At 40.1% G+C, this 23,322-nt stretch overlaps 1 protein-coding gene across 1 annotated transcript; it reads right to left on the bottom strand.

Moving 5' to 3' along the window:
• Nucleotides 1-5,561: 5,561 nt before the first annotated feature.
• LOC123661782 lies at nucleotides 5,562-8,927 on the bottom strand. The gene is made up of 2 exons (XM_045596722.1): nucleotides 6,827-8,927; nucleotides 5,562-5,959 (listed from the first exon to the last, which is right to left on the bottom strand). The coding sequence occupies exons 1-2, from the start codon at nucleotides 8,925-8,927 to the stop codon at nucleotides 5,562-5,564; spliced, it is 2,499 nt and encodes an 832-aa protein (XP_045452678.1).
• Between the last annotated feature and the right edge of the window lie 14,395 nt (nucleotides 8,928-23,322).

Genomic DNA, 23,322 nt, shown 5'->3' with positions numbered 1-23,322 from the left:
CCTATACAGTCCACTGCTGGACATAGGCCTCCACAAGTTTACGCCAAAAATAACGTGAACTCATGAGTTTTGCCCATAGTCACCACGCTGGGCAGGCGGGTTGGTGACCGCAGTACTGGCTTTGTCGCACCGAAGACGCTGCTGCCCGTCTTCGGCCTGTGTATTTCAAAGCCAGCAGTTAGATGGTTATCCCGCCATCGGTCGGCTTCTTAAGTTCCAAAGTGGTTGTGGAACCTTGTTATCCCTTAGTCGCCTCTTACGACACCCACGGGAAGAGAGGGGGTGGCTAAATTCTTTAGTGCCGTAGCCACACAGCACAACTATAAGTGTGCTATATGAACTATAAGTGTGCAAAATTTCATTCTCCTCCGTCCGCGCAAATTCACATAATAATAAATGGATTTTACCATGAATTATTGAAATTAACACGGTAATAAGTATCATCACTTCAGCCTATTGCAGTCCACTGCTGGACGTAGCCTCTACAAGTTTGCGCCAAAAATGGCATGAACTCATGTGTGCTGCCCATAATCACCGCGCTAGGCAGGTCGGTGACCGCAGGGCTGGCTTTGTCGCACCGAAAACGCTGCTGCACGTCTTCAGCCTGTGTGTTTCAAAGCCAGCAGTTGAACGGTTATTCCGCCATCGGTCAGCTTTTTAAGTTCCAAGGTGGTAGTTGAACTGTGTTATCCCTTAGTCGCCTCTTATGACACCCACGGGAAGAGAGGGGGTGGCTATATTCCTTACTGCCGTAGCCTCTCGTGCTTATCGACCGATTAGCTTTATTTTTAGTCAAAACCATTTATATATTTAACGACCGATTAGCTTTATTTTTAGCCAAAACCCTCGATATTCGAATAAAGTACAGTATAAATGTGTCCTAGCCTTAAGTCTAGACCCCTAGACCCGTGGTCGCAGAAACGACGCTAGTCGATTGTAAGGAAGTAGGTGACTTCAATTTCAATAGGTCATTGCGTCATCACCAACAAAGCGATTATGTAGGCCACGATCTATTTTAATCGAAATTATCATTACATTATGCGTTATTGTTGCGTATTTTCAACAATTACACTTATCGTATGTAAAAGTTCCGTCTTTTGATATATCATTGAATCGATTGTGATCTTTATTATTTAGGAAATATGGACTATAATTGATTGAAGAGAATGATCGTGTGAAGGAGACAATTCAAGGATGAATCCGTGACCTTTATACCTCAATGCATTTTATTAAATTCTTTTATATTATTTTTATTTATGTACTTTTATATATGTATTTAATATGTTTTGTATGTATGTTACGCTGTGTTATTTATTGTGAATTAGTTGCAATAATTTGCGCTTAAAGATTGCTTAGGTTGAAAAAGATTTATAGGTTGTTAAGGATATGTCGGCCATTGTTTCATATATCTGTCTCATGGCTGTATCATGGTATACTTAAATCTTCCCTTTGTAAGGACAGTTAAAAATATATTAACTTTTTCAAACAAATAGATAAACACTTCACACTCAACCACTAGGAATTTCTCCTGTGTCGGGGGTCTGGAAACACACACAATACACATGCACAAACGCCCAGACCACGACAAATATCAATATGGCCAATACAAATATCTGTCGTAAGTATGATTAGTATAAGTATGATTTTTTTTTGTGTTACCCATATATTAGGGAATCCTAAACAATTTTTAATATCATATCAAAAATCGATCGATCGATCGTTACGAATTCTTTAGAGAACAAAAGTTTCGATATAACGGATACATCGTTCCATAGCTTAATTGGCTAAAGCACCGACACAGTGAGACGAAGATGCAGGTTCGATCCCCGCTGGAACGGTCGATTTTTGATATGATATTAAAAATAGTTCAGAAATAAATATTTGTACAAATACAATCCATCCCGAGCGGGAATCGAGCCCGCAAACCGTTGGTTTTTATGCGACTTCACGGACCAAGAGAACATACGAACCTCAAACAAAAAATTTGGGCTTTAATATTGGAAGACCAATGCTGAATTTTTACTGGTTATTTTTGATTCACCTCATGCTTAAGAGTCATCGTGGTGGAATATTACAACACCCCGAAGATAGATTCAAATCTCAATCTACTATGGAGCAACAGGGAAGCTCCAAAATTATTGTAACAGATGAAAGCATTTGTCAAACAGTCAGATATAACTTTTTTTTTTATACAACTAGGTCGGTAAACAAGTGTACGGCTCACCTGATGGTATGCAATCACCTTAGATTACAGACGTCTGGAATACCAGAAGCATCGCAAGTATGCGGCTGACCCTATACCAAATTCCCCCCAGGAGCTCTGGTCACCTTACTCACCAACAGGAACACAACACTGCTTGAAAACAGTATAATGTACCAATGATCTTCTGTAAGGTCGAGGTACTACCCCAGTCGAGCTGCTCCATATTTTGAGCAGGAAATTCCATGCTGTGCGCTACCTTGGTTAAACATTTCGTTCCAAAAAAACACAGGATACAATAAGAATAAGGAACTAAGAATAATTAAAATAAAATTAGTCTCCCAGTCAACAAAGATAACCCGATTTAACGACTATTAAAAAATCGAGTATACGTATTTACGTGTTCAAATAATGAAGCTATAAATATGAAATACACAATAACCCTTTGTAACGCCATCCACCGTCGTGTTTCACAGCCCACTTCCGTCAAACATCTCACGATTCTTGTAAACTCATTGTCATATATTACGAATAAAGCATAATTTCGACGTGAAAACATACGCGATTTATGTCGTACTTAGAAAGTTAATTTTTGACTTTTTCATTGTAATGTTCAAACTAATCATTTATATATATATATATATATGTTAAGGTGTTCTAAATCAAATTTAACAAAAACTATGACATTATTTACATATTTTTTGTACGTTACGTTAGCGGGTGATATACCAAGGGATATATATATAATTACTCTAAGGCTAAGATGTTTCTCCCCTTTTTAGAAAAACCCTCACAAATTATTCCACATAAATTAAATATCATTTTATAAATAATTGTTTGGTCTACCGGCATCAACAATTAAAAAAAAATATTGCTTTAGTTTTTGTAAATTAATTAATTATTAAAATTATATATATGACTGCTTTAATTTTGAAACAACGTCAACATGATTGACGGTAGGTAAATTTTTAACTTATTTCGTGCGAATTATTCGCACGGGTATTGCTCGTAATTTATTAATTCAGCTGTTGTAAATGTTAATGTGAGATTGTCTCTTTGTTATAATATGTTTTTTTATACAACTAGGTCGGCAGACAAGCGTTCGATTCACCTGATGGTAAGCGATTACCGTAGCTTATAGAAGTCTGCAACACCAAAAGTATCGCAAGCGCATTGCCGACCTTATCCTCAATTCCCCCCAGGATTTCTGACCACCTTACTCACCAATAGGAACACAACATTGCTTGAAAATAGTATTTTTTAGCTGTGATCTTCTGTAAGGTCGAGGTGCTACTCCATTTGGGCTGCTCCATATTTTGAGCACGAAATTTCCTGCTGTGCCTCCTGTGTTTCCTGCTACCTCAGTTAATAGTGTGTGTTAGTCGTGATGTTATTATAAAATATAATTTATTTGTCTTTTCTATTAACTTTTACATGATATTGTAGTTGTAAAGTTCATCAAGGTCTTCTGTGTAGTGTGCTAATCAAATCCAAGTTGAAAAAAAAAACTTATTCAAGTAGGCTCTAAACATACTTTTGAATTACTTTTGTAAAATAATGTATTGTATTAATGTGAAGTTAGATTTTGCTGCAAGGAATAGACAAGAGAAAAACTACTGTCAAAATGTATATAAATAAAAATGAACTTTGCAAGTGTATAACTCGAGAATGTCTCGACCAATTCCGGTAATTTTTTTTGTATGTTCCTTAAGACCTATGGAAGGTTTTAACACTAGAAAAAAAAATATAAAAAAAATTACTACCTAGTTACTTTTGACAGAACGAAGTCTGTCCGGGCAGCTAATTTTTTTTTAAATATATACTAGCGCTTGACCGCGATCTCACCTGATGATGACCGTGAAGATGCAGCCTAAGATAGTGCGCGCTTGCCTAGAAGATGCCTAATCACTCTTAATTTGAAAATATCCAAGTTGTCATTATTTGGAAAAACGGAAGCTGGAAGGGCATTCCAAATTTTTGCGGTGCGTATTAAGAAAAAGGAAGCAAAACGCTTAGTGCGAGATCGTGGAGAGTTTATTATATAATTATAACAGTCATTTGAACTGTTTGAAACCCAAAGTTACAAAATCCACACATATTTGATATTTTAGTAATATATTAATAATAATATGCTTTGGGTATGAAATCCATTTAAATTAAAGTTTCAATTAGTTTAACGTTTATTTTTGTTAGCATACGATAAACGTTCACTGATGTAACAAGGTCCTGTCAATCTATTTTCATATACCGTTGTTTTAGGTCTAAAAACAGCAAAACTGATAGTTATAATGAAAAGTTTTAAAATCAATATTTTTGTGTTGAAGGCAGCTAGACTGATGATCTGCGTAAAATTGCCTGTAAAATTGTATTTTTTTTAAATATTTTCGTAATGCCTTATTAACACGTCGTTTACTAATTAAAACAAAATAAAACTAGGAATGTATATAATCACGCGAATGAAATCAGTAAAAAGTATTTATGTACACAGGTGTAGTGACAAATTGCACCCGTATCTTTGTTAACTATTCGTAATGATATTACGGTTTTTTGTTAGTCATTAATAATACATGGTGTGCTAAATCAAAGTGTGATAACATGTACGATGAAATATTATTTGAATTGTGACATTTCATAGCCTATTTTTTTATCTAGATTAGGTCGATATAGGCTTTCAATTGTCACGATAGGATATGAACAATGATATTGTATTTTGTATTTGAAATTTCGTTGATGTTTATAAATATGTTGTTACGTCCGACCTGGAGCATATTGAAAAGTAGTGGAAGCGTGATCTCAGGTACGAACGGGACGAACAATTGTCTGCAGTACGCAGAGCTAACACTCAATGTCTTAAATAAAAATCCTACCTTAGTTTCACTGAATACTGTTCGGTGAAGCCTCGCCAGGTATAACTTAATTAACATCAAACTATAATTGGCCAATCATTACGTCTAATGCTAATCAATTATACTTAACTGAAGTGGCGGGCTGAAGCAGGAACCAGCAATCAAAATGGCCGTTGTTCGGCGTAGTTCACTCACGTTTTTCACAATAATTCAACAAGGAATACAAGGAATACAATTTGCTATTAACAATTAAATTACTTCAAACAACAAAGGATGGTTCGATCAACAAAAGGCGATAATTTTTCGCGAGAACGAACAAGTACAAACAAAAGCGTAACTTTTATACGGAGACCGGAAAAACGATGCAAATTTTAAATTCAAAAAGTGACGAATGACAGCTCATAGATAAAAAACCATTTCGTAAACTATACTAACTGTCATAGATAATATAATAGTTTAGTGTTGCTACATTTGGTTCATAACATCTACCCGCCTCGGCCAGGACTACCTGGCCGCTAATCAATTGGCAGTCGTGACAAGGTTGATACCGCTCTCTTCAGAACAGAACCGTCCACCCGAACCTCAGCAAAACGGGGCACTCCATCTGCTCCAAAGACGAGGTTAAGAATGCGCCCTCTGCGCCAACACAGTGGCGGTGAGTTAGCGTCCTTAACCAGAACGAGGTCACCAACATGCGGTGGATCAGTCTTGTCAGTCCACTTAACGCGCTGCTGGAGAATATGCAAATATTCCAAATTCCAACGTTTCCAAAAGCTCTGAGTGAGTTGTTGGATCAATTCAAACCGCGAGAGACGATTGAGTTTCACATCAACATAGGGGTATTCCGGCAGGGCGTTCAGCGGCCGTCCAATCAAAAAATGGCCCGGTGTGAGGGCTTCCAAACCGTTAGGGTCTGAAGAGATCGGGCACAACGGGCGTGAATTCAACATGGCTTCAATTTTGCAAAACACAGTTGCGAGCTCCTCAAATGTTAATACGGACTCGCCAATTACTCGTCGCAAATGTGTTTTGGCAACCTTTACAACACTTTCAAAAATTCCTCCCCAGTGGGGGCATGACGCGGGACTGAACTTCCAAGTTATTCTGCGACTAGCTAGTCTAGACGCAATCTCAGTCTCATTAGACGCCAAAAATTCATATATCTCTTTTAAATAGTTATTTGTGCCTTTGAAGTTGGTGCCGCAATCCGACCGAATCAAGGACGGTAGTCCTCGTCGTGACACGAATCTATCTAACGTCGCAACAAAGGCCTCTGTCGAGAGGGCTGAGACTAGTTCTAAGTGTACCGCCTTGGTGGACAGGCAAACAAAGACGCACAGGTAGGACTTGACCGTTTTACTGTTCCTGAGGGTCGAGGTCTTAACCGAAAAGGGACCTGCAAAGTCCGTCCCAACTCCAGCAAAGGGCCTTGTCTCTGTGACCCGATCCGACGGCAGGTCACCCATGATAGGCTGCATGGTAGAGGCCTTGAGTCTATAACAAGACATGCAGCGAAAGACCACACTACGGATCGTCCTTCGGGCTGATAAAATCCAAAATTCTCGTTGTAAAATGGCCAATAAGGCATTACAGCCTGCGTGGGAGTTCTTGATGTGACGATCAGTCACCAACAAACTCACTAAGTGGCCACTTTTGGGCAACAGGAGGGGATGACGAGCTCCATACGGGAGGTTTGCGTTCCTTAGACGCCCTCCAACTCGCATAAGACCCGCACTGTCCAAAAAGGGGTTCAGTTTGCAAATGGCTCCAGACAGCTTACATTTGCCTTTTCTCAAAATATCAATCTCATTTTCAAAGTTCTCTTCTTGCACAGAACGAACCCAATGAAGAAGAGCATCCTGGAGCTCTTGTGGCGATAAGAACGCCTCCAAGCATTTGTTCTGTGGGTGTCTACAATTTCTGGTGAAGCGCTTGATCCAAGCGGTGACCCCCAGTAATTTGTCTAATGAGCTGTAGCGATTCATTAGGAAATCTGGGTCGAACGGATGGTCCCGCCGTTCAATCGCAAGGGTTCGCAACCCAGGCAATGTGACAGTATCCAAGGCCGGTGTTCGCGGCCAATTAGATTCTGACCTGGTCAACCACTCAGGTCCCCACCACAGGGAGTGCTCAACCAAAAAGGGGGCCATACATCCCCGTGATGCGCAATCAGCAGGGTTGACTTCGCCAGGCACATGCCTCCAGATTAACGGGGTTTCCGATTTCTGGATCTGAGAGACCCGATTTGCAACAAACACCTCTAAGGTGTGGACTGACGTCTTCAGCCAACATAGGACAATTTGACTGTCAGTCCATGCATAGACTGTCTCAATGTTAACTGACGGGCACAAGGTGGACATGACGTGATTCAAGAGGCGAGCAAGAAGGGCCGCCCCTGACAACTCTAGCTTGGGAATTGTCAAGGTAGTTCGAAGAGGCGCGACCTTGCTCTTCGCCATGACCAATGACACCTTCACTTGACCATCCATGGTCACGGTGCGCAAATATACGGCTGCTGCGTACCCACGTTCCGAAGCGTCCGAAAACCCATGAAGGGACGCTGTATGCTTCCCTGGTGGAAGCATAGCACGGGGCAACGATATCATATTGATAGCAGGCAATGAGGAAGCAAACAGGAGCCAGTCCTTCAAAATAGCTTCGCGGAGTGGCTCGTCCCATCCAAGACCTGCAGTCCAAAGTCTCTGCAGGAAGCATTTGGCCCAGAATATGACTGGGCATATCCAACCATTGGGATCAAACGTTCTCGCGACAGTCGACAGAACCAGCCGTTTCGTCCAAGTGCGAGGCGAATCCAAATCGACGTTGAACGTGAAGATGTCCTGGACTGGTCTGTACTGTATTCCAAGGACTGTCATCATGGTAGGATTGTCACGGTTCTCAAATAGGTGAGGATCCTGCTGGTGGTCATCAGGTAGCCCATCCAAGAGCGCAGGTAAGTTGGAGATCCATTTACGCAATTCATATCCTGCGGAGGCTAGGATGCCAATCAATTCGTCACGCAAAAGGAGAGCCTCTCTCTCCGTGGACGCACCAGTGCATATGTCATCAACATATAGGTCCTCCTTCAAAATGGCGGCTGCGCGAGGAAACGACATACGCTCTCGATCTGCGAGCTCCCAAAGCGAACGTATGGCCAAAAAGGGGCTAGACCGCAGCCCGTATGTGTTCGTGTTGAGTTCGTAGACAAGTATGGGATCTTGCGGGTTTTCCCGCCACAATATCAGCTGGTATCGACGATCATCAGGGTGGATTACCGTTTGCCTGAACATCATCTTGATGTCAGCTACGAAAACGAATTGGTGACGCCGAAACCGCGTGATGACGTCACAAAGGTCCTTAAGCAATTTGGGACCAGAATGAAGACACTGGTTCAAGGACACTCCCGATGTGGTCTGCGCAGAACCATCAAATACTGTGCGCAGCTTGCCACTTGACGGCTTTATCACAGCATGATGCGGTAGGAAAAAATGCTCCGTCGAGCGCCAGTCAAGTTTTGACACAGACATGTGTCCCAAATTCTCATACTCCCGCATGAAGTCAATGTACTTCTGTTTAAGTAGCGGGTCCCTGCTCATGCGGCGCTCCATTGCCAATAAACGCTTCTCTGCAGTAGGCCGCGAGTCACCAAGGGGCGGTCGTACGGCAAGAAATGGCAATCTTGTCATGATCCGGCCAGAACGAAGATAACTGGTGTTGCTCTTGTAGAACCGTTCACACTCCTCGTGTTCCGGATCAGAGCGGGGTGCTTGTGGTGGCTCTTCCACTTCCCAAAATCTCTGCACGGCGTCAGAGAGGGCGGAGCCCACCATCAAAGCCGTTCCAGGTTCAGCAGGAGGGGGAGCCCTCAATACAGGCCCCATCAATGCGAACCCAAATATGGTCCGGAGGGCTACTAAGCCACCTGGCTGCAAAACACGATCCTTACCGAGTAATATTTTGCCCAGTACATCGGCGCCAAGCAACAAATCGACCGTGCCAGGTAGGTCGAATTTAGGGTCAGCCAAGTCCAAATCGGCAGTCAATTTTACCGCATCCGCAGACAACCGAACTTGCGGGTGAACTTGGGGGTGAGCCCAAGATGTTCTCCATCACAATGGCCGACGATCTCAGCGTCGGGCGTGGAGAATTTGAGGGCGAGAACTCAAACGAAACGTGGCCCTCAACCGTGGTTACAGGGGCGTTCCCGACACCTCTTATTATATCTGAATACCTTTTAATATTCAGGCCAGTCTGCCCCACCAACCAAGACGAGGCTATGCACCCTTGTGAGCCTGTGTCCAATATTGCTCGGACTACAACCGAGGCGCCCGTCCGTCCCCAGACCCGGACATAGGCCGTGGGCAAGAGGACGGTCTCAAAAGGGGGTGGTGCATAGCGGGGGCAGACGCCAACATCCTAATGTTGGCGTGGCGGCGATCTATCGCCGCTGTCCCGGGACGGCACGTCAAAACGAGGGAGTGGTTTAAACTCGCCCTCCTGTCGATGGCGACTGCCACGAGCCATAGTCGGCGGTTCGTAGCGCCGGGAGCGTCCGTACTGAGGGTTGCGCGGCTCCAAACGGGGACGCTCCGCCAGAGGGGGGGACGGCAATCGTACCGGACGTGCGTCACGGTAATCGTGGTAAATGACTGGAGGTGACCGTGATTGGTCACGAGGGTGCGGTGAGGGTGAACGGGGCACAAAGGTGCGGGATTGAACCCGAGGCCCCCTTCCATACCCGCCCGTGGGGCTGCGCGCCGAATCATGTCGGCGATCCACAGCAGCACAATCTGCGTGGCGGGGGGGAGGTGAGCCGGACTCCAAATTGCGGGACTGAGCCCGGTGTCCGCTCTCATACCCGCCCGAAGGCGACCCCGGGTGGTCGCGGCGGCCATTTGCGTTGGCGCACAGCACCTTTAAATGTTGCCCTCCACAAACAGGACACGGGTGCATGTCGGGGCAAGCGCGCTGAAAGTGGTCCCCCAGGCAGGAGAAACACCAGCCTCGGGCCTTAGCAATCCGCCTACGAGAGGCCACATGCAACGCTACAAAGTCCGGGCACTGCATCGTTCGGTGCCCCCGGGACTTACAGAACCGGCAGACCGGTCGCGCAGCCTGCGCGACTGCAAAGCGGGGGGACGCCCTTCCCTTTGGCGCCATTTGAGCAGTGCGCCGTTTGTTGGTGGGTCCGGAGCTTGATAGTCCCACCGGCGCATCCATAACGTCGCCCATGCGACACTTATTCTCCAGGAACGCCAACAATTGCTCATAACTAGGGAGAGGAGATGCCTCATCCCTAGTGTGCGCCTGTTCAAAACGTGCTCTCAGGGACACCGGCAACCGCTTGAGCATAATACGCACCAACCAGTATGACGACTGGTCAACCGGCAGGCCCAAGCGGCTAAGAGCATTGGTAGCTGCAACGAGGGGGTTAAGCATCTTGGTCCTCAACTGGGCGGTATTACTCACGACAGGAATGTCCATTATCTGGTCGATATGAGCATCGGCCAGACAGCGCTGGTTTTGGTAGCGCTTGGTGAGTAATGACCGCACGACCGCATAGCTCCCTTCACAAATCGGGAGGTGCTGCACCAATTCTCTTGCCTCTCCATCCAGCACTGAGAGCAGGTAGGCCAGCTTTTGGGACAGGCTCAAATCCTCCCTAGAGTCCACAAGGCTTTCGAACAGGCCGATGAAACCCATCCACGCGTCGAGTCGACCATCGAAATGGGGGAGATCCAGGTTAGGCAGTCGGGTCAAAAGGCCCACGGGAGTCTTCAAAGAGGCCCTAGTAGGCGGTACTCCAGCGCGCGAGGTTAAGATCTCCCGGGCGCGTTGGGAGATTTCATCGGCGAGGCCCAAAATTTGGACGTAGTCCTCGTGGACTTGCTCCCGTCGCTCCTTCGGAAGCGACTCCATTGGCACATCGTCAAGGTGCAGAATGAGGCGCTGGTACAGAGTCTCGACCTGTTCAAGTCGAGCCGGGCATTTCTCGTACCTGTCTATTAAGGCCTCCGTGCGGTCTTCCCTATTCACCAAGGCGACCGCTGAACTGAACCATCTCAGTTGAGCTGTGATTCCTGAACAAGATTCACGGACCATGGTGACCGCGGTCGAAGTCATCTTCAAAGGCACAGATATAACAACAGTAACAACAAACAATAATCAAATTAATTCCAATGAAACAACTGCTATCACTGAATTGAAATCAAGTATCAAATCTTAAATAACTTCAGTAATAATACAAGAAAAAATTAAAACTAAGTTTTTTAATCTAATATTTCAACAAACTAGATTCAAAGCAATAACACAATTTACTCAACAAATTAATGAATTTACTGATAAATACCCATTTAAACAGCTATTTCTAATCTTATACTAACAAACAAGAGTATTTATAAGAAATTAACCTTCAATAAAGCATAAGACAACAGCTGTTATTAACTCAAATCCAAATATTAGACCTTAAGTATCTAAATATAATATTTTAATAAAGAAAGAATTAAACAAATTGTGACCTAACTTATTCATACAATATAATAAACTGAGCAACAATAAGTTAACCACGCTCTGCTACCAAAACTTGTTACGTCCGACCTGGAGCATATTGAAAAGTAGTGGAAGCGTGATCTCAGGTACGAACGGGACGAACAATTGTCTGCAGTACGCAGAGCTAACACTCAATGTCTTAAATAAAAATCCTACCTTAGTTTCACTGAATACTGTTCGGTGAAGCCTCGCCAGGTATAACTTAATTAACATCAAACTATAATTGGCCAATCATTACGTCTAATGCTAATCAATTATACTTAACTGAAGTGGCGGGCTGAAGCAGGAACCAGCAATCAAAATGGCCGTTGTTCGGCGTAGTTCACTCACGTTTTTCACAATAATTCAACAAGGAATACAAGGAATACAATTTGCTATTAACAATTAAATTACTTCAAACAACAAAGGATGGTTCGATCAACAAAAGGCGATAATTTTTCGCGAGAACGAACAAGTACAAACAAAAGCGTAACTTTTATACGGAGACCGGAAAAACGATGCAAATTTTAAATTCAAAAAGTGACGAATGACAGCTCATAGATAAAAAACCATTTCGTAAACTATACTAACTGTCATAGATAATATAATAGTTTAGTGTTGCTACATTTGGTTCATAACATATGTAATAGTTCTTGAAGTTTGTTTTGAGATGTTACTTTTGAGATAATGCTGCTTATAATAAAGATTAGCTTTTTTTATACTTACTTTTTCCATAAAATTCACAGGTATGTGATAGAGATGGCAGATTATTAGTTAAAGTTACAAATACATTTGTGACTGGCGCAGTTTTCTGTTCCGCGGGTTGCGGGTTCGATTTCAGTCTGAGTCTGGGTGTAATATGTGTATTTATATATTTATGTGTGTATTATTTATACGTATATTTATAAAAAAACAGTGTAACAGTCGGCTGTTACCTGTAACACAAGCATTAAGTTGCTTAACATAGGAATAGACGACCGTACGTGTATGTTATAAGACATTTATTTATTTATTATATATTTTTGTTCAAATAAAATCTGCATCGACAACACTAATAAACTTTTTGTTACAGTCTGTGACAAAGAATTTTTATTACCATTAATCCAGGACGATCGTCAAACGCTGCAAGCGGTCATTAAAAATCACTTAAAAAATTAAAAGCACACGTCCGCAATACAGCTCTGTACGTTTCATCTAATTAGGTACGATCATTTCGCCTTTGTCATTTCCTTCTCGGAAAAATGCAGTTCGAACAAAACGGAATCGTGTCAAAGTTGTGTGACATCGCTTCGGTGTCGATAAGCGGTGAAGGGTTTTGTTTGTCATTTATATTTGTGTGTGTTTTAATGACGATGCATCATTGATTGTAAAGGTGTTATTTTCTACTGCAACTATTGGTATATTGGCTAAGTGATAACAAAAGGCTATCAATATGGCTGGGGTAGTAAATTGCAGGAAGTATCTTCTTCAAAATATGGAGTTCAACTGGGGAAGTCTAACTTATAGCATGAGATTCGAACTTGAGACGAACTTCACCCATCTGCTGAAGTGATGAAAATTATTTTATATAAATTTTACATAGTACAAAAAGTCGTCTAATCTTTATGTGTATGCAGCTAAATGTCCGTGTTTCCGCATCTTAGGTAACAGTCGGTTGATGTGAATAAAGTATGTATTCACACCGTTTCCTAAAATGCGGAAACTTATTTGTAATAAGTACACAAGTTAATCGTTATATTTGAGAAACCATTAAAACAACGCTAGGTATACAATGTTTAAAAAATAATTAAATAAAAATATAATATCATTAAATTCCACACTCGAAACAGTCATCATTAAGAGTCAAAGACATCAAATCATTAAGGTCATTAATACCTCCGCCAGTCCCTCCAATTAGCGGTGATCATTACCAGCGGTACAAATGACGCACGGGTGTGAAAAACGAGGCGTAACAAGCACAAAAAAATATCATTATTTTGCATTTTTTTTTACATTCGAGATCAAAATAACTGTATGCTAAATATGCTACTGTTTTTTGTGAATTATTTGCAATGGACATATGTTCGCATTTCGTGTGACGTAAGATATGAAATAAATGCCAAAAATGTTATTATTTTTTTGTCCTCATCGTATGTAAGAGATGTATTCTGTTGTGGCATTAATATTTTTTTTGTAATTTGAGTAGAATATAAGTTGATATCATTATTTAATCAAATATATATAAATGATTTTAAATATGATACTAGGAGTCTGTACTATTTTTTGTGGCTACGGTAGTAGAATATAGCCAGCCCCTCTCTTCCCGTGGGTGTCGTAAGAGGCGACTAAGGGATAAAACAGTTCCACTACCACCTTGGAACTTATAAAGCCGACCGATGGTAGGATAGTCATCCAACTGCTGGCTTTGAAATACACAGACCGAAGACGGGCAGCAGCGTATTCGGTGCGACAAAGTCAGCCCTGCGGTTACCAACTCGCCTGCCCAGCGAGGTGACTATGGGCAAAACACATGAGTTCGCGCTATTTTTGGTGTGAGCTTGTGGATGACTGTGTCCAGCAGTGGACTGTGATAGGCTGAAATGATGATGATGATTAATATTTTATAACAGATGTTATGCACTAGTGGGTTTGTAAATAAAATAGCCAAGGCGTTTATTATAATTTGTCTATATTTTGAACAGCGTAACGTTGTTGACACTCTAATACTAATGAATACTTAAAATGATTATCTACCCTTTTATATATATATATATAAGTTAAGTAATTCTATGCGTTATGGAATACTAATTCTACTAGCGACTTTGTTCACGATTACTCTTACTTTGTTTTATTTTTCTCCCAAGGAATATCGAGTTACGGGTTTAAAGGCTGTCTATTGCTAACTTACTTGACTCAAATCATACCAGTCAGACAAAATTGAAAACAATTACAGTTCGCTTTCAGCACCAATTATACAATATAAGAAGTTGGCGGACTTTTAGGCTTGGACTTTATAATTAATTGCGTATTCACTAGACTATTTTTTCTTGTACCCACGTTGTATTACTGGTTGATGTAACTGAAGCCGGTTTTTTTATAATTTTACAATACAATAGTTTGAAGTGAAAACTTTTAAAGCTTTATTAGTTTTATAGGTCATTGTAAAACTTGGACAGGCACAATTATTTGCGAAGTCTGTAAATGTTCAATTGCTGGGTAAAAATCTCTTTTCCTTACAGGAGATAGGTTAGATGATAGATTATAATTAATCTACAGCGCTGCCCTTCCGGGATCTTAAGGATGATTTCTCTTCCAAGAGCAACGAGGTAGGGCACAGCAGGAAATTTCCTGCTCAAAATATGGAGCAGTCCGACTGGAGAAGTATTTCAAACTTACAGAACATACACGTTCAGCCTATCACAGTCCACCGCTGGACATAGACCTCCCCAAGCTTACGTCAAAAATGGCGTGAACTCATGTGTGTTGCCCATAGTCACTACGCTGGTCAGGCGGGTTGGTGACCGCAGGGCTGGCTTTGTTGCACCGAGACACAAAACATCACAGCTAAATAATACTGTTTTCAAGCAGTGTTGTGTTTTTGTTATAAGTGAGGTGACTAGAGCTCCTGGGGGGAATCGGGGATAGGGTTGGCAGAGCATTTGCAATGCTTATGGTGTTGCAGACGTATATAACTTACAGTAATAGCTTATCATCAGGTGAGCCGTACGCTTGTTTGCCGACCTTGTGATATTACGATCCCTATCAGATATCTACGACAGCAAACAAAATATTTTTATGGACTTCACCAGGCACGGTGGGCATGGAACGTCTAGGAATAGAAATAAAACTGCAATCGCTGACGTTAAGGGTTCCCACCAAAACACCAAAACGGTTGTCATGACATATGACAAAGATTTACGTACGAAAAAATTCAAAAGAAAAGATACGTGAGTTTCAGTGGAATTTTTCTGTTATATATACGTCAAATTTCTTTAACAAACAATGCGACGGAATGCACAGAGCAACGGCCCTCCACTTCAATCATGTGACATCTGATTTTGTCCTAATTTCTCATGCGGTCAACGAACCGCACTGTATGCAGTCCTTGCAGTATCAGTAATATTTTATCTAAATATTGTTTTTTTTTTTATTTCATAACTTTGTTTGCGTTTTGCGCCAGAAAATTTTAGGTCAATGTGGCTTTCGCGAGACATGAGTTGATCGAAAACGATAGCAGCGGTTTCTAATTTGCTGTAGTTTAAATGTTAAGTTCAAATATTAACCACGTGATGATCACGTCAGTATCAAGATGTTTCATAGCTGCCGTTTATAGTTAAGAATAATCTCTTTAAATATTCATTCAAAGTAGAATGGTATATATTGATAGTCGAAATTGTGCTTCAGAGTGTATTTTCCTCTAATTATATATTTTTGTGACAATTTAGTTGGTTACTTTAGTCAAAATCAGTTTTTTTTGAAGTAAAACTTCTTTATGCAGGCTTGACTTGGGTGGCTGGTTAATTCGTGACGAGAGCGTTCTGAAAAGTGTGATCGGGTGAGGCGAACGGGAGTTGAGAGGGAGATATAAGTTAGTGAACATAGAAAGTTTTACTTCAGTCATGTGGTCTAAAGCACACTCGTTTTTTTTAAGTCTAAAAGTAACTTTAAATCGTTACGAATCAGATTAGTTTTCTTTGTGACGTGTAAGTAATAATTGTATACAAAAAACAGGTAATATTCATTTATTTATCACGTGAGATAGATAACGAAATCGTTGCAAAGCAGTGCTGCAGTAATATCGCAATGTAAGTGCAATAGACGTAGACGATATCTTATCAAGAAAATAATTAAAGCTCTTCAAATTCACAAACTTATTGATAAAGGTCATATATTTCAGGCAGAAATTAGAATACAAAAATTTCGTTATGGCTGTCAGTTTACTTAAGAATTTTCTTTTGTAACAATGAAATATACAACATAAGCTTATTACAATAGAACTAGATTAAAATTAATAATTGAGACTATAATTTAAATTTATTTTTCAAAATGAAATCAAATACTAAAACATAATAGTGTTCTATAGCAAACGAAAAAAGTTTAATCAAAATCGGTTCATAAACGAAGTTATCCCCGAACATACATAATATATATACACGGTTGAATTGAGTAACCTCCTCCGTTTTTGAAGTCGGTTAAAATTAAAAAATGTTTTAAATCATAGAAAGAACACCATTCAATTAATCATAGACCATAAAAAGAAGCAAACAAACAAAACGAAATAATAGTCGTTTTAACAACAATTTCCGTAGCTATAAACAGCTCATAAATTTAATTACTTAATGCAAAATTTGATTTACAACCCCGTGTGCGGTGGGACCGATGAAATAAAATCACACAACGCCCGCATGAATCGGCAATCTGCCAGAAATCACGAATGCACGGAAAAAAATAGGCCATTTGTATTTTTAATGGGTAAAAATAATAAGCGGAGTCGATTTATCATTCGTCTGATAGTTCTGTTCTTGATTTTTCATACGTTCCAGCTTTATAATGAAACGGTTTGCCAAAGAGTTAAAAGATTTAGATTGGGTCTTTTCAAGAGCGGTTTTCTCTTGCGTTGGTCTTTTTTTAATTTCATGAAATTGTGTTCTGAATTCAACTGTGAGATTTTTCATTTGTTTCGTTTGTACTACATATGGGTTGTTATGTTAAACTTTTCATTGGGCAATGTTTAATTAATTAATTAATTTATTTATTAATTTAAATTCTTCATTGTACAATAAATACACTAATACAAGTGTGTACAAAAAGCGGGTTTAACGGTAATGCATTTTCTACCAGCCAACCTTGGTATGTGCAAGAGAGTATAGTATGTAGGTAAACAAAAAAAAAATTAATTAATAAATAAAAGTAAAACGAATAATATAATACAACATTATATATTTAATTATTTTTTAGTGTAAATAAATAAGTACTTATTTATTCACACAATGTATTTTGTTATTTATTTATTTACTAGCTGTGCCCGCGGCTTCGCCCGCGTTTAAATCAGTGAGTCACAAAGTTTTCCGGGACAGATATAATATCATAAATAACGGTTCGTTATTAAACAGGTTTGTTGGTTTTTTATTGTTGTTGGCGTCCTGTCGTGTTGGCGCATTGGCGTGTTGGCGTGTTGGCGTGTTGGCGCATTGGCGTATTGGCGCATTGGCGTGTTGGCGTGTTGGAGTGTTGGCGTGTTGGCTTATTGGCGTGTTGGAGTGTTGGCGTGTTGGAGTGTTGACGTGTTGGCGTGTTGGCGCATTGGCATGTTGGCGTGTTGGCGTTTTGACTTGTTGGCGTGTTGGCGTGTTGGCGTATTGGCGTGTTGGCATGTTGGCGTGTTGGCGTATTGGCACATTGGCGTGTTGGTGTATTGGCTTATTGGTGTGTTGGCGTATTGGCGTGTTGGCGTATTGGCGTCTTGGCGTGTTGGCGTTTTGGCGTGTTGGCATGTTGGCGTGTTGGACTATTGGAGTGTTGGCGTGTTGGCGTATTGGTACATTGGCGTATTGGCGTGTTGGCGCATTGGCGTGTTGGAGTGTTGGCGTGTTGGACTGTTGGCGTGTTGGCGTGTTGGTGCATTGGCGTGTTGGCGTATTGGCGTGTTAGACTGTTGGCGTATTGGCGTGTTGGCGTATTGGCATATTGGCGTGTTGGCGCATTGACGTATTGGCGTGTTTAAGTTAAGCGGACAGTAAAAAAATGTCGATGTTTCCGATTTTAGTAATTTTCCAATATGCAATGAATCAAAACTAATGAATGAAAACTATTGTTAACGGGCGTCAGATGTAGCCCAGACGACGACCACTGACTACTGCGCTCAGTCAGGCGTTATACACATTATATAATTTATATGTAGAAAGCCGGTAGAGATAACTCTAGAAGAAGTCTCTTCCAGCTAACCTGCGGTAGTTGTTTTATTTATTTTTTATTTTATTACTGGACTTTCATTTGGACAAAATATCTGTGTTGTTACGGCAATAAAATATATAGCCGCCCCTTATCTTCCCGTGGGTGTCGTAAGAGGCGACTAAGAGATAACATAGTTCCACTACCACCTTGGAACTTAAAAAGCCGACCGGTGGCGGGATAACCATCCAACTGCTGTCAAACGCCCTTAGCAGTGTAAAATCAAAAAATCCGTTCTTAGCGGACGTTTACTAACTATAATCTACCTCCCTGCTAAATTTCATCTTTGTCCATCCTGGATGGATGGACCATCCAGCGGTTTTTGAGTTCTCGTGATGAATGAGTCAGTGACCTTTCTCTTTTATATATATAGATTACGATGCATTATTTGGACTCCTTTTCACCATCTATAGAGCATACATTTTAAATTTCATCTCTTACTTTAAAAACATAGGCCTTTCATACAAACTTCCGACCCCCGTTTTATCTTTTACATTATTTGAACACCTTATCACTATCTATAGAGCATACATTTTAAATTTCAAGTCTCTTCCTCCAAAAACATAGGACTTTCATACAAATTTCCAACCTCCGTTTTATCCCCTTAGGGGTAGAGTTTCATAAAATTCGTTCTTAGCAAATGTATACGCCCTATAAGAAACGTACCTGCCAAATTTCAAGTTTGTAGGTATTATAGTTTCGGAGATTTCGTGATGAGTGAATCAACCTACCATCCCCCGTTTTAACCCCAAAAGGGAGTTGATTTCTAAATATACATTATTTGGACACCTTCTCATCATCTATACAGCATACATTTTAAATTTCAAGTCTCTTACTTCAAAAACATAGGACTTTCATACAAACTTCCAAACCCCGTTTTACCCCCTTAGGGGTCGAATTTTGTAAAATTCGTTCTTAGCGAATGTCTACGCCCTATAAGGAGCCTATCTGCCAAATTTCAAGTTTGTAGGTGTTATAGTTTCGGAGATTTCGTGATGAGTGAGTAAACCTACCATCCCCCGTTTTAACCCCAAAAGGGAGTTGATTTCTAAAGATTCATTATTTGAACACCTTCTCATCATCTATAAGGTATACATTTTAAATTTCAAGTCTCTTACTTCAAAAACATGGGACTTTCATACAAACTTCCAACCCCCTTTTTACCCCCTTAAGGGTCGAATTTTGTAAAATTCGTTCTTAGCGAATGTCTACGCCCTATAAGGAGCCTATCTGCCAAATTTCAAGTTTATAGGTGTTATAGTTTCGGAGATTTCGTGATGAGTGAGTAAACCTACCATCCCCCGTTTTAACCCCAAAAGGGAGTTGATTTCTAAAGATTCATTATTTGAACACCTTCTCATCATCTATAAGGTATACATTTTAAATTTCAAGTCTCTTACTTCAAAAACATGGGACTTTCATACAAACTTCCAACCCCCTTTTTACCCCCTTAAGGGTCGAATTTTGTAAAATTCGTTCTTAGCGGATGTCTACGCCCTATAAGGAGCCTTTCTGCCAAATTTCGAGTTTGTAACTGTTATAGTTTCGGAGATTTCGTGATCAGTGAGCCGACCTACTATCCCCCGTTTTAACCCAAAAAGGGGTTGATTTCTAAAGATACATTATTTGGACACCTTTTCACCATCTATCTATAGAGCTTACATTTTAAATTTCAAGTCTCTTACGTCAAAAACATGGGACTGTCATACAAACTTCCAACCCCCATTTTACCCCCTTAGGGGTTGAGTTTCGTAAAATCCGTTCTTAGCGGATGTCTACGTCCTATAAGGAGCCTACTTGCCAAATTTCAAGTTTGTAGGTGTTATAGTTTCGGAGATTTCGTGATGAATGACCTTTCGCGTTTATATATATTATAGATTAACTATTTTATGTTCAAAAAAATATTGTAATCCACGAAAAAGCTATACAATTTGGTATTTCACGAATGGAACTTACATTGAAAAAATTTGTTAACATAATTGGCTGATTTTATAATAGTTGTTCGTTACATAATTATATTTACGAAAAAAAAAAATCCGATTTAAGGTCAGTAAAAATACACTATTCTTCATTATATAGATAATATCAAAAAGATCAAAGATAGTGTAGTTAGTCGGTCAGTCATAAAGTTCAGCCTATTGCAGTCCACTGCTGGACATAGGCCTCCCCAAGTTCGCGCCAGACATCCCGGTTTTCCGCAATCCTCATCCAGCCGACCCCGGCAATCTTACGTAGATCTCTGTAGAGTCTGTCCAGCTGGTCGGAGGATGTCCCACACTGCGTTTGCTTAGACGCGGTCTCCGCTCCAGGATACGTCTGCTCCAACGGCCATCGGTCCTGCTACACAAGTGACCAGCCCACTGCCACTTCAACTTGCTAATTCTGTGGGCTATGTCGGTTACTTTTACTTTACTTACTTTACTTTACGACGTAGATTGTAAAATTTCATCCGAAATACGATATTCAATAAATATTTGCGATTTTTGATTAAATATTCATATTTTAATAAAAATGTTAATTTCATTTAAGTTTCTTTCAATGTATTTGGACTAACTTGCAAAAAAAAAGAAGTTTTAAGTGATTGCTGGCTGGATGGGGTGTAAATCAGGCTTGGTTGATTATTTTTTTGTCTGACTTTGTGGGTCTCCTCATCTTGTCTTTTAGAACACGTAAAACAGATGTTACTATAAATACCTGATAATGTAATGTAATTATCATTAGGATTGTATAAGCTCTAACCATTCTTATATAAAGAAGGAGTTTAGCTAAGAAGTGGAAAGTTTTAGGCTGCCTCAGTTCACTTTGAAGAAATGTTACAATTTATAAGTGACATGACACCAATCTGTGTCTGTATTATCTTATATGTGTGAAAATTTGGCTAGTGTATAAATATGATCCCACTGCAAGGTCACTTTCTCCATGTAGGAGCCGGATCTGAGCTTAATCCATCACGCTGTTCCTGCACTGCGGCTACGTTGGCGGATTGTGTTGGGCGCATGTATTCCCTACTGTGAATACTTCATGATCGCTATGAGGTAGTTAGTAAGTGCATATTTATGTTCATTGTAAAATTATAAAAAAAAATGAGAATTATGATAATATTTAATACGTTGATAAATAAATATTATGACTTTGAGTTCGTTGGCGCAGTTTGTAGTGACCCTGCTTTCGGTTCCGTGGGTTGCGGGTTCCATTTCCACCTGAGTCTGGATGTAATATTTGTATTTGTATATTTATATATGTATTTTTTCCTTGTATATTTATATAACAAAACTATTTAGCTTTTAAAGTCGGCTGTTAAATGTACTACATTAAGTTGGTTACCATAGGAACAGACGACCGTGTGTGAATATTATAAGATATTTATTTATTTATTATCATGAAAGCTACTTAAAAAAACTTGCAATGAGATAATAAAACAAAAATAACAGCTTTCCTTTTTGAAATATGTTAAAATAATTTGCCAATAAAACATCAAAGTAAATTTTGTTAAACAAAATAGAGATTTAATGAAAAGTAAAGATACTCTTACGTTATAAAAGCGAATGCATTTTCCTTTGCCCTCGTCCCATTTCCCTTCATAGTTGGACCTTTGAAAATATCCCACAATGTCAGTAGCGAGCAATCATATAATGCAAGGGTGACATGATGGCAGACGGACGGACAAAAGGGCCTCCCTCAAGCAAGCTCTTCTCACTTAGTTTATTGGTCCTATTCGAATTTTTTTTTTGTGTTAAGATTGTATTTTGTTTTTTCTTGTTAAATTGAAAATGAATTGATATTTTATTTTTAAAAAATCACATCATAGTCTGTGTCATCATCATTACAGCCTATACAGTCCACTGCTGGAGATAGGCCTCCACAAGTTCACGCCAAAAATAGCGCGAACTGATGTGTTTTGACCATAGTTACCACGCTAGGCAGGCGGGTGGTGACCGCAGGGCTGGCTTTGTCGCACCGAATACACTGCTGCCCGTCTTCGGCCTGTATATTTCAAAGCCAGCAGTTGGACGGTTATCTCGCCATCGGTCAGCTTTTAAAGTTCCAAGGTGTGTTTGTGTTATCCCTTAGTAGCTTCTTACGACATCCACGGGAAGAAAGGGGGTGGCTATATTCTTTACTACCGTAACCACACAGCTAACACTCTGGCACATATTTGTGATAATATTCCGCAGCAAGGCTTAAGACTACCTCATTTAATAGTTATAAAGCATCAATAAATGAAAGCTTTATTTCATACATCAAATTTAATAAGCACGAACAGGAGGCTGCGCTTAATAATTCAGAATATTTTCATTACAGTTCAACAAATGGAATAAAATATTATTTGTTCAACAAAAGTACGGTTCATTCATAATTTAATAATATTGTAACAAAGGAGTGTCTACGTTAATGTGTTTTAAAAATTATTATACTGTTTGTTTCAGAGCTCGTTGTTTGAGCAGGAATTCAGACAAATTATTAGCTAAAGAATACATTCTAATTGACTTATTTTATTTCCGTAAACTTATTGTTAGGAGTAATAAGTTCGGGGTATTTATATATTTTTAAAAGTACTTTTTTTAAACATTTTTGATTTTTGATTTTTTTTTGTTTGGGTCTTTGGCAAACATTTCTGATGGCACCAATTAACTAAAATTGTGCTTATTAAAAGAAGTATTATATTTTTTTTTTGTTATCTGCGTCTCAAATACATAACTTCAGCCCAAGTTGTTTCGGCCTAGTTGAATGGTGTGGCCTAGGTAGACATAAACCTGAACAACTTCGAAAAGGGGTAACAGCGGGCGATACCGGTCTCGGCATGACATCATTCTACCC

Source organism: Melitaea cinxia, chromosome 17 (genome assembly GCF_905220565.1).
Source record: "Melitaea cinxia chromosome 17, ilMelCinx1.1, whole genome shotgun sequence".
In the NCBI taxonomy this organism is placed as follows: domain Eukaryota; kingdom Metazoa; phylum Arthropoda; class Insecta; order Lepidoptera; family Nymphalidae; genus Melitaea; species Melitaea cinxia.
This window is presented reverse-complemented; position numbering and strand designations above follow the sequence as displayed.